Source organism: Lissotriton vulgaris, unplaced genomic scaffold (genome assembly GCF_964263255.1).
Source record: "Lissotriton vulgaris unplaced genomic scaffold, aLisVul1.2 SCAFFOLD_683, whole genome shotgun sequence".
In the NCBI taxonomy this organism is placed as follows: domain Eukaryota; kingdom Metazoa; phylum Chordata; class Amphibia; order Caudata; family Salamandridae; genus Lissotriton; species Lissotriton vulgaris.
In genome coordinates, this window is record NW_028251994.1 from 777,372 (window position 1) to 794,667 (window position 17,296).

The 17,296-nt window shown below is 50.4% G+C and overlaps 1 protein-coding gene across 1 annotated transcript in view; it reads right to left on the reverse strand.

Moving 5' to 3' along the window:
- Nucleotides 1-17,296, reverse strand: part of CRYBG1 (crystallin beta-gamma domain containing 1) — a 325,937-nt gene that overhangs the window by 155,452 nt on the left and 153,189 nt on the right. Inside the window, exons 11-12 of the mRNA XM_086950969.1 lie at nt 5,584-5,710; nt 5,353-5,498 (exon numbers count right to left, since the gene is read on the reverse strand). Coding sequence (XP_086807095.1) covers nt 5,353-5,498; nt 5,584-5,710 — 273 coding nt within the window. The remainder of the gene's footprint in view (nt 1-5,352; nt 5,499-5,583; nt 5,711-17,296) is intronic.

Genomic DNA, 17,296 nt, shown 5'->3' on the forward strand with positions numbered 1-17,296 from the left:
GCTCTGGATCAACTTCAAAAGCATCCGAAAAAAGGAGCTAATGTCAGCGTGCAGGGTGATATCAGTTCTGGAGGTAAGGTCATTGCGGGATAAATTGACACCACTTACGGGCCCACAGAAGCAACGGCTGAAAAGTTTCCGGATCCAGTCTGATGCCTCTGGGAATTCATAAAATGAGGAATGTGCAGTTAAAGTATCTATTAGAAGGTTCTTATGGAGGACATCACTAAAAACTCACTGTAAAAATCTTGAAGTAGAGGTACTGGATGCCGCTTACGAAACTTAAAACCTGTTCTGTTCCTGCAGCCCTCAGTCTATCCAAGTTGCAACAAGGCACCTTTGACATCAAAATGATTGTCCAATTACAAGCGCCATCTAACTGTGTAGAATCCCTGCACAAAAGTGGTTATACTTACTGCCTGTTCTGCCGACTGGCATGTACGGCAGCAAGGAGGACCTCCACTTCTGTCTGCCTTGGTTACGTTTTCGTACAGTGCTGCAGCTGTGATTCAGGGAAGGGGCTTTATTTCTGTGTCCACTGTTTGCCTTCAGGTGTTCTTTGGCCTTTATTTTTTCAGTTTGCCTTCAGACAGCTGTTCTTGTGATGATGTCTTGTTCTCTTCTGATGGTGTGTCCGATCTATTGCCATCTTTTTCTCATAATGATGGTGTCCACGCTCTCTTGCTTGCATTTGGTGAGCAGTTCTTGGTTGGAGACGATTTGTGACCGGAAAATGCTCAAGAATCTTATTAGGTTACAGGTTTAGAAAGCTGACAGATTGGTGATGTCACTTTTCATCATCCATCAGCATTCTGATCTCAGTGGCTATGTTTACTGATGAGGTATGGTAACGTAATATTAGATCTCCAAATGAGGATCTTTGAAAACTCTGTGCTTCTTACCAAGCACTAAAATTGCTTAATCATTCACACTGCATCAAAGTCTCTCTTTACAGACGCCTTTGATAAGGCTCATTTCCTTTTAGCTGCCACGAAGCTAAGCAAGAGATCCTCGAGACTTAAATACGCTTTTTTACTCGTCTTAGTAATGCCTTCTTGTGCAATCCATAAATGTTAGAGCCATACCTTGCAGTAACAGATCACATCACACAAATGCCCACTGGAGATGGCAACAACACTGGTTCCAAAAGTTGCCTAAAAAACATGCCTTTAAAAAACAGCCTGGAAAAACGAAATGTGGCCAAAAGAGGTGGCATTTTGTTAACTTAAATCCTAAGGATTAACAAAATCTTGTTCAACCTGTAGATTTCAATCTGCTGTTCGTGCGCTTTGAATGTTTCACATGGTTTGAATCAATATTTTAAAGAAATAAAAGATCGTACTGAGGAGCAGTTCACTGTCAGTAGTATGTATATATCTCCTCTTGATCCAGTATATGTCAGTAGCCTCCCTCATTGTTCAGTGTATGTCAGTGGCTTTCCTCATTGTTCAGTGAGCACCAGTGCGTCCAGTGAGTCAACAAAGTAGATGTGAAAACACCTGCAAGTATTCAAGGACTATCTGAACACAATGGCCCCTCCCAATGGACACCTCCATTTCCTGTAATTTAGCACATCCCTTTTTCAACACAGGCTATCAAATATTAATGCTCGTCCCTCCCCCAAACTCTCCACATACTGCCCCCCCACCCCCCACCAGTTACATTTAGTAGAGTGAATGACCCAAAATGACTGGACATTATAAAAACTCCACTGACACAATTTCTGCTACAATTTTTTAAAAAACGTTGTAAAAAGTGTGCTAATTAGCAGTCAGGCGATGCTAACTGAAAAAACGATGCACAATTTCTGTCAAAATTATTTTGCTCAAACTTTCTAAAAAAAGGTGCTAATTACTACCCGTGCTAATGCTAAATGACAATATATCCAACTATCTGAAGTTGGCCAAGATGTAGGCCAATATCAAAAAGTGTTACAGGAGTACAGGAAATACCAATAAGACACTTCCAAAAGTGAGACTACTCAAAATCACTTTCGCTAAACTTTACACAATAGTATGTGTTAGAACTGGCTATTTCTGGTAGGCTAAGGCTGACGCCAAAGCCAGGCAGAAACCACCAATCTAGTCAGGGCAAGGAAGTCACACGCCAAGATAACCCCTGCTCACCCCCTTGGTAGCTTGGCACGAGCAGTCTAGGCTAAACTCGGAGGCAATGTGTAAAGCATTTGCGTCAGCGCACAACAGCAACAACATTCTAGGTACACCACAAAAGAGACTCCACACAAGGTTATTATAAAAATACCTTTTGTATTGTAAAAGCACATCAGATAAAATCACACATATACATGGTGCCAATTGGCACGGGCAATATTCAAAGGGGATTATTCACAAGACAGGGCCACATGGGCCACTGTCATATTCAACACTTTCCGAAATAGAAATACTTGTCAGAAATTAGAATAAGTATATAAAATCACTGTAGCACAAAGTAACAGTTATGAATCACATCCAGTAACTACTGGGAACAGGTAAGTACACACTACGCAACCCTAAACACCTTAGGAGCATGTCACGCAGGTAACCAGGACCTCACTAGGACCCCCTGTACTAGAAAGAACAACCACCTAAGGATAAAATCCACTTAGGGGTATAAATCAGAACACATTACCCATGATGCATGAATATACATTCAGAGGAGTAGCAAAGAAAGAAAACACATGATGTATAGACCTACACATTCAGCGGTGTTAAGGACAGAGCACATGATGTAATCACAATACATTCAGGGGTGCAGCGCAAGAAGACACATGATGACTAAACATTCAGAGGTGCAGCGCATGAAAAGAAAGACACATAATGCAGAAAACATTCAGAGGTGTCAAGAGTTATACCATAGCGCAAATATCACATGAGGCCTAAAAACCTTCAGAGGTGCAGGAATAACACATGATGCAAAAGATCACATTCAGAGGTGCAATAACCATACCATTGCGCAAACTCACATAAGCCACCACCTGTGGCAGTCCCTAGGCCAACGGCCTTGTTGGGGCTCAGACGCCCTGAGTCTCAGTGTCAGGGTGCGCTGCCATGCAGCGCCAGTCTCGAAGTTCAAAAAGCCTAAACGTGGCAGGTGCCCACTAAGTGCTGGGCACCTGTGTACCAAAAAGCTGTGGCAGGGCTCTCAGTAGCCCCTAGACCAAATCTGCGCCACCTGAGCCACACAAACAAACACTGCGCACGTTGGAGCCACACAGGCTCTGGCCAACACTGGTCAAACGTGGGAGCCACTCTGGCTCTAAAGCACATGCCCCCTGGAGCCTCCCGGGACTCTCCAAGCGTTGGGGCGACCCACTGTCAACTGGGGCCGCCCTTGAAGCCCTCCTCACGGTGGAGTCCCCTACGGGGGACTCTAACTTCTCAAAATGCCCCCCAGAGCCTCTCAGGGCTCCAAATACAAAAATGCGGCGGGGAGCCTCTCCGGGCTTCGTGCACGTTGGGGCGACCCACTGCCCACCGGGGCCGCCCTTGAAGCCTTCATGGCTTCGCGATGGCACTAGACGCGACGTTGGGGCGGCCCACTGCCAGCTGGGGCCGCCCTATTGCTCTCGCTCCCGGTGCCGCTCTCCGGCACCAACCACAGCCGCGTCGAGCCCCCCCCTAGCCCTTCCAACTCACCGGGCTGTCTTCGGGGCGGGGCTCCTCCGGGCGGTGGCTGCACGCGAGGGCTCTCTGCTCCTGCCGCCGGCTTCACTGTGGCGGCGGGGGAATCTCCGGTCTCCCTCTGCACACGGGAGACCGGCAACGATCATCAGAGCTTCCCCCAGGCAGGGGGAAGCGGGAACAGCCCTCTCCCGGCCGCCATGCGTCCTTCCTCCTCTTCGGCCTCCGGGCGGCCCAGCCAATCGCGTCGCGGCTCCTGCGACGAGCCCCTCATGACGCGAGGCCGCCAACCAATGGCAGCGCGGCCTCGCCGATCCACGGGCCAATCAGAGCACGGCTCTCCTCGGGTCTCGGCCAATCCGGTCGCGGCCCCTTCGTGGTTTGTTTTCACCACGGCAGAGTGAGGTGGGCACTCGTAGATCATTAAATCAATGCAGGCAGGCGTCCTCAGCGCATCCAGCGCTATAAACGGGCAGGAAAAGCGCTAGGCAGCAGGCAGAGCGCTAGAAAGTCCAGAGAAAGCGCTCTCAAGCGCTTGGGGGAAATGAAGCGCTCCAAAGCGCTAGACAGCAGGCAGAGCGCTCCCATGTGCTCAAGGCGAAGCACAGCGCCTCCAGGCGCTAGGAACCAACTCCAGCGCTTTCCCCAGGAAAAGGCAGCTTCTCCATGCTGCCAAGGTCCCAGAGCTTCCCCAGGGGCAAAGCCAAGTCCCCCCTTCAGCCCAGGCAGGGCAGAAGGGTCCCCCAGGAGTCCAGGAATCCAGGCACCCAGGGGCTGGGCAGCGCCCACCCCTGGTAGATCCAAGTCAGCCACAAGAGCTAGAACAAGAACAAGAACAACTTGGAAGGAGACTCATCTCCTTCTTATACCTAGAAATGCCTTTGAAGTACTTCGTGCAAGGGACCCTGAGTGCTGGAATGTTTCTGGTTTACGTCTTCCTGACAGCTTCAGGGCCAGAGGTGACAGTGGGCCGTCAGGATGGAGAGCTAGCAGGGTGGGCGGCAGGCACAGCCCGGCACCACCAGACGCTCTTTTCTCCCATCCCTGACAGCAGAGGGGCCTTTCATCCACGGCTGACTCAGACCCCCTCCTCTGGGGCCTTGCAGACCCTGCAGACCCTGTCCTACTCAAACCGGACAGTCCATCCACCAGCAGGTCCAGGCACTCCTGGGCAGACTCACCAGCCAATCACACGCTAGCACCAACTTACACAATTATGCCAACTTCCAAAAGTGGTACTTCTAGACTAGACACAGTCATGCTGCATACCTCATTTTGCAGCATTCATTCTCACGAGTTCACACATATCAAACTCGACCCCTGCACTCCCCACACAACAGGAACTACCATGGGCATACATATTCCCCATTCATTCCTATGGGAGGGCAGGTCACTCACTCTTCATACAGAGAGCTCAAGCACTTTACACTGTACCACAGTGAAAAAAGTGCGCAGAGGCCTAGACTCACCAACACCAGGTTCCAGAAACAGGCTAGGAAAAAGCAAAAAGTCTAGGGGTGAACCTGCCCAAAGGGCCGGGTCCAACAGTATGTGTTAGACAACTCCATTTCCAACTTGCCAGATCAGACTTCCCCCATATGATTTTTGATTCTAAATGGAAGTCAAATAAAGTCGAAAGATATTCCAGTCAAGTTTGTAGGTTAAGTAACAAGCAAGGTGACAAATAACAAAATATTGCCAAAATATGAAAAAAAAATCAACTTGAACTTACACGCCACTTAGAACATTAATGGACTGTGTCTTTAAGCCATATCCTGTGTCCTCCATGTTAGAAATAATTCCTAGAACATTTATATTGGCACCTTTCTCTCCAAAGTCTTTATCACTGTACATTATCATGTGTGAAGTTGAAAAATCCTGTTGGAGCATAATAGGGCATTGGTTAACAGATGCTGCCATAAACAATTATACAAACATTAAAAAAGAAATACTGAACACTCACGGCTACGATGGGACGAAAAGATTGCAGCTGGTCATTGTAGCCACCCCAATCACGCCAATGTGGATAATCTCCTTCTTCGAGCAAATACTGATGACCTTCAAAACCTGGCTTTTCATAACCGACCCAACTAAAGGAGGAAAAGAGGTATAGCTTTGCTGTAAAGTGAATAGTTTTGAACTTCCAACAGATGCACTAATAAACAATGCACAATAAATTTGATTTGCAAACCCCTGTTTAAAAGATGCTTTACAGAATATAAGGGTATAATTGGTTAAATGAGATTACCAAAAGACACATTTGAAACTGGTTGTGGATGCCTAAAAAACTGGTCAATATATAGGAGCGGGGAGACAAAGCCAATAAACTCCATGCATTCCTTGAAAGGGAGACCAGGGGCGAAGTTGGGTCAGGGAAAGTGAGGACAGTGACGGGGTTACAAGAGTGACCAATGATGATTTTACATAATGTTGTGGAAGCTTTTGCGGCATATTATGAAGGGGCATACGCATCTGTGACCCTAATGTCTGAGGATTACTATGCTGATCTACTGCAACACATAGCTCTTCGAAGGCTTTCCAAAGAAGACAGGGACACTCCCTGACCATTGAAAATATAGCCTGGGCGTTACGAGTCCTACAGTTAGGCAAGGCGGCGGGTTCAAGCACTGTGCCTATGGAGCTTTATAAATGAACGATGGATAAAGTGGCAGAAAACATGCTAGCCATGTTACATGCAGCGAGGGAGGAGGGGTGTTTGTCGGCAGACCAGAGGGCTGCGACCATTGTAGTGATACTAAAGAAGGGCGAGTCTTCAGTGTAGTGCACCTCTTATAGGCCCATCTACTTACTAAATTTGGAGGTCAAAGTGCTGGCAAAGGCCCTGGTGTCCCAGTTGCGATCCGTACTTACCAAAGTTACCATGGGATGGAGATAATACCAAAACACACAAGATGATGGATGGAATGTTGCACAATGGCAAAACATTCACCCCCAGTCACAGATCTGGGTTTAATCCATCGTTATTTTGCTCACCAAGCCACCCCAGTTCAGACTTGGAGATAATACCAGCATCGCCCTGTGCAAGCTACAGGGGGGGGATCTCCGAGGGGAAGTTGGCAGTCCCCGACATTCTCAAGTACTTTTGGGCCACACAACTAATGACAGTTAACAACTGGGTGTTCGCAGTCCAAGCAGAGCTGGTAGTTTGCGTCGATACAGCTGCTATGGGAATCAAAGGATACAAAGCAGCTTTGTATAACAACCAATAGGCCTTGCCTTTTGGTCCTTATAAGTGTTTAACCATGCAACAGTTGATGTTGTTGCACCAAGGATATTGTGCTGGATAACTAAACACTTATAAGGTCCCCCTGCACGGTGAGGAGAGCGACCCTTGACCTTGCTAGTAGGTCGCTCCCCCACCACACAGTTCCGCCTGTGTGTCCTGACCCTGCCCCAGCTGCCGCTTCTGTAGAAGTTTGAGGCCCTCCTCCACCCGTAGGCTACCACCTGCGCCTCATCCCTGGTGGCCAGTGGTAGGCCTTAGGTTTGTATCACTGTTGCTGTCTGTCTGTCTTCCCTGTACTGCCCATACTGTCTTCTGGTGTCTGTGACCGCTGTTGCCTGTCTACCCCCTGAGCCTGCATTCTTATCTGTGCCCGTTTTCTTGCCTCCTGTTTCCTGGTTGTGCTCGTTTTTCTTGCCTCCTGTTACCTTGATTGTGCTCGTTTTCTTGCCTCCTGCTCCCCTGATTGTGCTCGTTTTTCTTGCCTCTGCTCCCCTGGTTGTGCTCGTTTTCTTGCCTTCTGTTCCCTGATTGTGCTAATGTTTCTTGCCTTCTGCTCCCCCTCGCTGCCTCTAATTTATGCCCATTTTCTTGCCTTCTGCTACCCCTCGGTGCCCCTGATTTGTGCCCGTTTTCTTGCCTTCTGCTCCCCTGATTGTGCTCGTTTTCTTGCCTTCTGCTCCCCTGATTGTGCTCGTTTTTCTTGCCTCCTGTTACCCTGATTGTGCTTGTTTCTTGCCTTCTGCTCCCCCTCGCTGCCCCTGATTTGTGCCTGTGTTCTTACATTTTGCTCTCCTGATTGTGCTCGTTTTCTTGCCTTCTGCTCCCCTAATTATGCTCGTTTTTTTGCCTTCTGTCCCCCCTCACTACCCCTGATTTTTCCCTTGCCCCCCCATGCCCACTGCTCACCTCCCGCCGCTGCTGCCCCTGCGGCACCGCCCACCCACGCCCATTCGCCATCCCATGCCTCCCGGCTGCTCATCCCTCCCAGCTCCCCTTCAAAAGGCGGCAGCTGGGCGGCCGTGCCGCTGGCGCGCCAAAGGTGCGCCTAAGGCAAACCCGTCTGTGCCCGTCCGCGCCTGGTCCGCGCCCAGCGCCAGAACTCCTGAACCCCGCAAACGCCACGACACCAGACGATGCCAGCAGCCTCCACGCACTCAACGCCGGCCGAAACCACACCTGCTTCCAGGCCACCCCAAAACGGACCCACGGATCTTTCTACTGCCGCACATGCAGCTTCACCTGTGACAGAAGCACCAAACCTCCTAGGACTGGACCCAACCACCTCCGCTGCGTACTCCTCAACACCCGCTCCGCGCGCAAACACGCCGTCGAGCTCTGGGATCTGCTCGACACCTCCGCCCTAGACGTGGCCTTCCTGACCGAGACCTGGTGGAACGACTCATCGGTGCCCGACATCGCCATAGCCATCCCGGACGGCTACAAGATCACCCGCAAGGATCGCGCCAATGGAACCGGAGGAGGAATAGGCATCGTCCACAAGTCCACCCTCAATGTCGCCACCCTCCACACCGCCAAACACCTGCACTTCCGGATCCACACCAACCCCAACACCACCCTCAGAGGAACACTCATCTACAGACCCCCCCAGTTCAGCGACTCCATCGCCGACCTCGCCAGCACCCACGCACTCGGCTCAGTTCAGCGACTCCATCGCCGACCTCGCCAGCACCCACGCACTCGCCTCCACGGACTACATCCTCCTCGGGGACCTGAACTTCCAGTTCGAGAACAACAACAACGCCAACTCCGCCACCCTATTCGACAACCTCGCCAACCTTGGCCTCAAACAACTCGTCACCGCACCCACCCACGCCGCCAGCCACACGCTGGACCCCGTCTTCTCCACAGGCACTCACGTCGCCTTTGACCACAACACTGAACTCCACTGGACCGACCACTGCTGCATTCATTTCACCTTCAAGAAACCAACCACGCACCACCGCACCCAGCATCTGCCTCGCCGCTGTTGGAGCAAAGTCACCGAAGACCGGCTGATCACCACCTTCGACCAGAACCCACCTACCGACCCCACCAACCCAGACGCCGCAGCCCGCAGTGGATCGATGACTGCGCCAACACCCTCGCCCCACTCAAGAAACCCTCCAACAGCCACGCCAGCAAGAGAGCCACCTGGTTCACAGACAAGCTCCAAACGCGCATGTCGGAAACTGGAGAAAATATGGCTCCACGAACGCACACCGTACAACCACACAGCCCACAAGGACGCCACCCGCAGACATCACCACCTCATCAGATTAGCCAAGAGATCCTCTTTCAAAGACCGCTTGGACAAGAACGCACACGACAGCAAAGAGCTCCTCAGCATCGTAAAGGAACTCTCCAACCCCAGCGCCAACGACATCCCGCCCTCACAAGAACTGTGCGACTCACTAGCCATCTTCTTCCACCGCAAGATCGCGGACATCCACAACAGCTTCAACAACACAACCACCTCGACTACGCCAGACTCCACCTCCCCTGCGAACACCACCAGCGCCATCCACCTGACCTCCTGGTCCAACGTCAACGACGACGAGACACGCAAGGTCATGAACCAAATCCACTCAGGATCTCCGTCAGACCCGTGCCCACACCACGTATTCAAATAAGCAGACACTGCCATCGCACCCCAACTACAGAAGGTCATCAACATCTCCTTCGAAACAGCGACATTCCCGGAAAGCTGGAAGCACGCCGAAATCAACGCCCTCAAGAAGCCCAAGGTGGACCCCCAAGGACCTCAAGAACTTCCGGCCCATCTCCCTGCTCCCGTTAAAGGTCATCGAGAAAATCGTGAACAGGCAATTGGACCGCCACCTGAAAGATAACAACATCTTGGACCTGTCCCATTTCGGATTCAGACGAAACCACAGCACCGAGATAGCCCTCATTGCTGCCACAGACGACATCAGGCGCCAACTAGAGAACAGCGAAACATCAGCCCTCATCCTCCTGGACCTGTCGGCCGCCTTCAACACGGTGTGACATCGCACTCTAAAGACACGCCTCCTAGAAGCCGGAATCCAAGAGAAGGCCCTTGACTGGACCACGTCCTTCCTCTCTGGCAGAGCGTCCGCCTCCCACCCTTCCGATCCGAAGCCACCGACATCATCTGCGGCGTCCCCCAGGGCTTATCCCTCGGCCCGACGCTGTTCAACATGGATTAGTTACTTACCTATAATCCTAGTTCTCTTCCAGGGGTATCCTCATCAAAGTCATGGGCGGGAATATTCTAATGCTTATGACTACTGATGAAGATCCCCTGGAAGAGAACTACATGGCCCCCCGCACAAGAGGCCCGCCAGCACGACCTCAACATCATCTCCTACACCGACGACACCCAGCTCATCCTCTCCCTCACCAAGGACCCACACACCACCAAAACCAACCTCCACGAGGGAATGAAGGCCGTCGGCGACTGGATGAGGAGCAACCCTCTGAAGCTGAACTCGGACAAGACAGAGGTACTCATCCTCGGACCCACCCCCTCAGCCTTGGACGACTCCTGGTGGCCGAGCACACTGGGAACAGCACCAACACCCACCGACCATGCACGCAACCTAGGATTCATCCTTGACTCCTCTCTCTCCATGGCTAAGCAGGTCAACGTCGTCTCCTCTTCCTGCTGCTACAACACCCTCTGCATGCTCCGCAAGTTCTACAAGTGGATACCAACCGAAACAAGAAGAACGTTGACACAGGCCCTCGTCAGCAGCAGACTGGACTACAGCAACGCACTCTACGCAGGAATCCCAGTCAAACACCTACAATGACTACAAATCATCCAAAACGCCTCCACCCGACTAATCATCAACGTCTATCGCCGCAGCCACAACACCCCCCACCTGAGAGACCTACACTGGCTCCCCGTCGACAAGAGGATCACCTTCAAGCTCCTCACCCACGCACACAAAGCACTCCACAACGCCGGACTAGCCTACCTTAACAGCAGACTCAGCTTCTACACTCCCACGCGCCAGCTCCGCCCCTCCAGCCTCGCCCTTGGAGTCTTTCTCCTGTGATATAGCCCAGAGGCCTGTGCCAAATCTAAATGAAGACATTGCAAAGAGCCATTCAGATATTTAAGGGAACCTGGGTGCAAACCCAAAATCTGGTGCAAATTCTTTAGACGGATGCATGATTCAAACATTACTGACTGCACAGACTTAACTATGATTTCCGATTAATGGAAATTGGACGAGTTGTCCTTTAGGGGATTTCTATTTCTATTTTTCTATTTAAAAATATTTATACAGCACACGTACACCAGCGGTTTCATGGCGCTAGACTGACAGAGAGCTAAACATGAGGGGAGAGGCTGGGGGAGTTAGTTAAGAAACTTTGCAAAAAGATGTGCCTTGAGCTGTTTCCGGAACAATAGATACGAGGTGGAGGCTCTAAGCTCCAGAGGCAGTGAGTTCCAGAGGATCGGGGCGAGGGTCGCGAACTTAGAGCCTCCCCATTTCTTCCTCCGGAACCGTGGGACCGTAAGAAGTGATAGGGTAGAGGACCGCAGTTCCCTGGCGGGAACATAGGGAATAATTTCAGATGAAATGAAAGCCGGGGCCGTGCCCAGTCGAGCCTGAAAGATGATAGAGGCAAGCTTGAACTGGACACGGGCACAGACCGGGAGCCAGTGTAGGGATTTCAGAAGGGGAGTGACATGATGGGATTTGGGGAGTTTAAACACCAGGCGCGCCGCCTGGTTTTGGATCTGCTGCAACCGCCGAAGACTATATGCAGGAATACCTGCATATAGGGCGTTGCCGTAATCCAGGCGGGACACGACCATGGCAAGGGTAATCAGTTTAAGTGCATCAAATGAGAAAAAGCGGGACACCTTGCGTATGGTACGCAGTGCCAGAAAAGAAGAGGAAACCACGGAGCTGACCTGAGAGTGAAGGGTGAGTTGGGAGTTAAGCTTGATGCCAAGAGTTTTTACAGAGGTCGAGGGGACAGGCGGGGGACCAAGGGAAGGGGGCCAAAAGATGGGGGACCAGGGGCTGGATGAACCACCCGTCAACACCAGCTCTGTTTTGTCTGGGTTGAGTTTGAGATGATTGTGGTTCATCCAGTCGCGGATGTGGATCATGATGGTTTGAAAGTTAAGAGCAGAGTCAGGGGAAGAAGAGAGGTTAAAGACAAGCTGGAGGTCGTCCGCATAATTAAATACGGCGACCTCCATTTGTTGCAGTGAAAAAATAAGAGGGGAAATGTATAGGTTGAAGAGGAGGGGGGAAAGGGAGGAGCCTTGGGGAACCCCGCACTGAACATTACGGAAGTCCGCAGTGAAGTCTCCTCAGGAAGGAGGATAGCCAGACCAGAGCCGTACCCCCGATCCCCGCCGCCCTGACACGGGAGAGCAGGATGGAATGATCCACCGTGTCAAAAGCGGCTGAGAGATCGAGGAGGACTAAGGCCTGAGGGATGTGATCTGCACCTAATCTTTACCAACGATTGCACATGTGTGTGGATTCTGGCTATTGTGATTATGCGATGTGTCGCTTGCTGCATTATATATGACCGTTTATAGTGAATGCCCTTCTGGTATGTTAGCTCACCCTGAAATTACCAAAGTAGTGAGGCCCGGTGTCCGAGGCTGTGCGCCCAGCTGTTATGATTTCCCAGTTGCCATATACAGTAAAGTTGACTTCTCTGGAAAGGCTCCAGCACCAATGTGCGTCCTACTGTGCCCTGGGCAGGGACTGGAGAACAGATTAGCAGGCCTGCAGGTTTGCACTACCAAGAAAGGAATTGCTCTTGGCCACTAATGGGTGAGGCTGGTCACAGTGGAACAAGGACATGGCTCCTTAAAGGTGGCCAACCTTTAACAGGGTCTACATATAGAGACACTGTGGAAGGCACATCAAGATATTACTGTTGCTCTACAAAGTCACCAGTATACAAGTTTGTTCTGAAATTGGAGCATTCCCATTAAAAGCCTCAAATCCGAATTGTCTTAAGTGTATCCTTCAAAGTCTCTGCCTTGGCATTTGCTTGGCAGATAAAAGATCGTGGCAAGTCACACCAATTAAAAGCCCCGTTGTGCAGCGACCACACAAAAAGAGGTCAAGCTGACGAATCGACTTGTGGTTATGCCTCCAGGACCCACCCCGGGAGCAGCAAACAGCTGGGGGGTAGAAGGGGTGGTGGCTGTTGGGGCAATTCCTATCTTGTTCAAACCTCACTAATTATGCTCCTCCACATATGAGATGGGGGCAGTCACAAGTGGTGCAGGCAGTAATATTATCATGACAGTGTCGTCCCGCAGTCTCGAGGAATATAGGGTTGGACTCCTGGTGAACATGCCAGCTTTCAAAATTTTGTCGGTGAGACACAGGGCTCCGAAGCAAGCATCTAGTGATAAAGATGATGTCTGCACAATTCTTATTTGTGCTGATTGGAACACTGGCACTTACACTGCATTTCCAAAGTGAATATGTTGTCTGTATGGCACTGCGAAGGCACCTGTACTAAACTCTGCACCTGTGACGTAGATGCTCGTAGGAGCAAGGCAATGACTGCGGTGCAGTAACCAGCGTTGCTGGATGTCTCGGTCAGAGAGGCCTGTTTCAGCATCAGCACTGCTGGCCGTGCATGTGTAGATAGAATATTGGGCATGAAGTATAGCTGACATTCAACCAGAGGCAAGCAGAGAAGGAGGCAGGGAGTGGTGCCCAGTGCCCGGAAGGAGGAGCAGGCAATCCGAGATCGGGGAAAGGGAGAGCCAAAAGGAGACATAGCCGGGGGAAGGGCGCCAAGACCAGAAGATGGACAAGTAGAGAAGAGGGGCAGGCAAAGATTGGACCAAGGTGGAGTGGAAAGGCACAGGCAGGGTGGTAGTCAGCAATAGAGTTACAAAAGGGTAATTAACAGAGACATGGCAAAAATTGTGCCAATGTCTTTTTTAGAGAGGGGGCCCTCACTTTTAGCTTGAGGCAGAAAGAGGTTGATGTATTTAAGCTACATAGGAAAACAAAAGAAAAATAACCTCTGCATTTTGGAGATATCCTGGAGCACATAATGAGCTCATAAATTGTTAGTAAACCCGATGCTGTATGCCTCAGTCTGTAACAAGAGCTCTTGGTCTTTCCGCCCACCTCTTGAGTTTATGGACAGTGCGCGGGTGGGTGGAACGAACTGCAGACATGTCCTGGTTTTTATATTATACGCCACACATTTGTGATGTAAAACATGGGGAGGCCGTGTTTTGGGCAGAATCACACGATTTGTGCCCACTTGCTGAAGCTGGGAATAGAACATTATGCAACCAGGAGTGAATGCAGTTATTGGTGGGCCCTGCTGCCACTGTTGTAGGCCAGCTCTTGGTCTTTTTGTAATGTGCCCTGTATTATAAACGCCGCGCGGCAACCTCTTGCTGGAAGTCGGGGCCCAAGGCAGGTTCACAAAGTGGGCACTGATAGGCATCAAACATCTTGGTGATATGTTGATAGGGCAGGCGGTGCTGACATTTGATGTCCTGCACCAAGATGATGGAATGCCAGAGACCGAACACTATAGATACTTGTAATAAAATATGTCCTTCAGCGCCATATTTTAGAGGGAGACTAACTGCCAGAGGCAGCGCAGCTTGAGGACCGCCTCTTTTTGGATCCATTGGGGAGCATGGCAGTCTCTGTGACAAATCGGAAAAAAATTAACAATGCTCCAGGCCCACTAGCAGCCCGGCACGAGTCCTGGAAGGAGATGTGGGGACACTTGAGGAAGACGACTGGACAGAGGGCATTCAGAGCCCAAGAGAGGAGGGAATACGGGTCCGCTTCCGGTTGATTCAATTACGGATACTCCACAGGGCATATTACTCCAGGGTACTCATGCACAAGATGGGTGGTGGTGTGGTTTGGTCCACAACATCCCGATTACCCTTCAGAGCCCAAGTGCCCGTCACCAAAACAGTCCTGACAGCGCTGAGCTGTCTGCTCCACAACTGCAGATCTGCAGTAAAACATAAACTTGAAATCTCAGATACCATCACCCACCACAATATTGGCATGCTCTTCCTCACAGAGACCTGGTTCAAAGATACCTCGCATTCTATGTTTGATCTCCTATTACCTACAGGCTATTCTATACTTAGGAATGACAGAACTGACACGGGGGGAGGTGTTGAAGTCATCTTTAGAAACTCCCTTCAACTTAAGGCCTCTCCTATCAGCTCCTTCCACACCTTTGAATGCCTTTCTTTTGAGCTACAAGTGCACCACCGTTCACCCCTTAGATTCCATGTCATTTACTGCCCGCCTCGTAGTGGCCCTTTGTTTTTGGAGGAACTCACTGACTTCATCAGTGACCAGTACTCGCAAAGTGACAATCAGACCTTCGTGGGTGACTTTAATCTCCACTGGGGCTCACCACAAGACTCCTCCGCAAACTCCCTGGCCACCTTCCTCTCTGTCAACGATCTCATCGAACACTGCACAGAATCAACACACTCTAAGGGCTCAATCCTGGACCTTGTTATTTCTAAAGACGGCATGCTTTCCATCACTACCCCTATTCACGTAGACTGGTCTGACCACCTCCTCATCCCATTCTCTATTCAACTATCACACGCTATAACACTTGGCCAATCCAAGAGGGCTATCTCCTGGTTCTGTGATGTTAAAAATATTGATGTCGGTCCCCTCTGTGAATCAGCTTTGTTATCACTTCCAAGGCTAGACCCGAACCTAGATGTTGACGATCTCACCTCCCAATGCCTCACAGTTCTTGCAGATGAAATCAACAACGTCGCTCCACTCAAAAGCAAAAGGTTAAGGCCCACCCCCTCAGCACCTTGGTTCAACAAATCCCTCTATGAAGAAAGGAAGCAGCTAAGATTCCTGGAGAAACAATGGAGGCAAGTGCCCTCCACCGATAACTTGTCCACGCTTCGCTCCGCAAAATCCAAGTACCACAAACGCATCTTCCTTGGGAAAGCGGCGCACTTCAAAACCTTCCTTGACTCAGCCAAAAATAGACCAAAAAAACTATTTGATCTCATCAAGAGTCCTGACTGCTCTCCCCCTGCCTCCAAGCTGGAGGATTCTGCAAAGAGAGCAGCGGATTTCGCTATATTCTTCGACGAAAAAGTGAAATCACTTGTGGATCAGGTCGCTCATCCTACCCCTCCAGAGGAGTGCAAATCCTTAGCCACTTGGCAAAACTTTGACCCCATTTCTGAAGATGCCCTCCTCAAGTGCATCCGCGAAACAAAGCCCTCCAACCATCATCTGGACCCCATCCCCAGTGCCATTGCCATTGACTTTTATACCCTTTCCCTCACCTACTGGACCACTCTGGTCAACCTCTCCCTCTAACAAGGCTCCCTTCCAGTCTCCTTCAAAACTGGGCAGGTCACCCCGCTTCTTAAAAAACCAACTGCTGATGCGTCTGACCTCAACAACGTCCGCCCCATCACTAACTTACCCTTTCTTGCGAAGATTGCAGAAAGATGTGTAGCGAAACAACTCTCTCGTCATATCAAGGACAATGATCTTCTTGACAATTTCCAGTCTGGCTTCATTCAAAACTGCAGCACTGAAACAGCCCTACTGCAAGTGGTTGATGACGCGCTGAGGATCCTCGACTCGGGGGGGTCCTGTCTTCTAATTCTCCTTGACCTTTCTGCAGCCTTTGACACTGTCAATCACAACACCCTCCTCAACATTCTTAAACAGAGAATGGGCATGGAGGGCACTGTGCTTAAATGGTTTGCCTCGTTCCTCTCTGATAGATCACAAATGATCAAAATAGCGAACAGTCTCTCATCTCCTGTGGCGGTAGATCAAGGTGTTCCTCAAGGCTCTATACTTGCACCCACATTGTTCAACCTCTATTTAGAACCACTAGGAAATCTCCTAAGTAAATCCGGGATCCACTATCATCTCTATGCTGACGACACTCAAATCTACCTCAAGGTTGCCTCCACTCACGATCTCTCTCTCCTAAGCTCCACTCTCGACTCCATTCATAACTGGATGTTTACTCATCAACTGATTCTGAATCCCTCCAAAACCGAATTCCTCCTCTTCAATCTCTCCTCCCCCGGTGCAATCATGGATGGATCAGTTGAATCTACTGAACACTAAACCCATCATTGCCGACAGCGCAAAATCCCTGGGTGTCACTCTCGACAAAAAACTCAATCTAATCCCCCACATCAATTCCATAGCAAAGTCTGCTCGATACCATCTGCGCCTTCTTTGGGGAATCCGTCGCTTCTTCCCGGAGCAGGACCTTATAACCCTGGTGCAATCACTGGTCCTCTCCAGACTGGACTACTGCAATTCTCTTCTTACTGGCCTCCCCAAATCCCACCTGTCCCCCCTTAAATCTGTTTTACATTCAGCAGCTCGTTTCATTTATGGGGCCAAAAGTAGCAACCACATCACACCGATGTTATCCA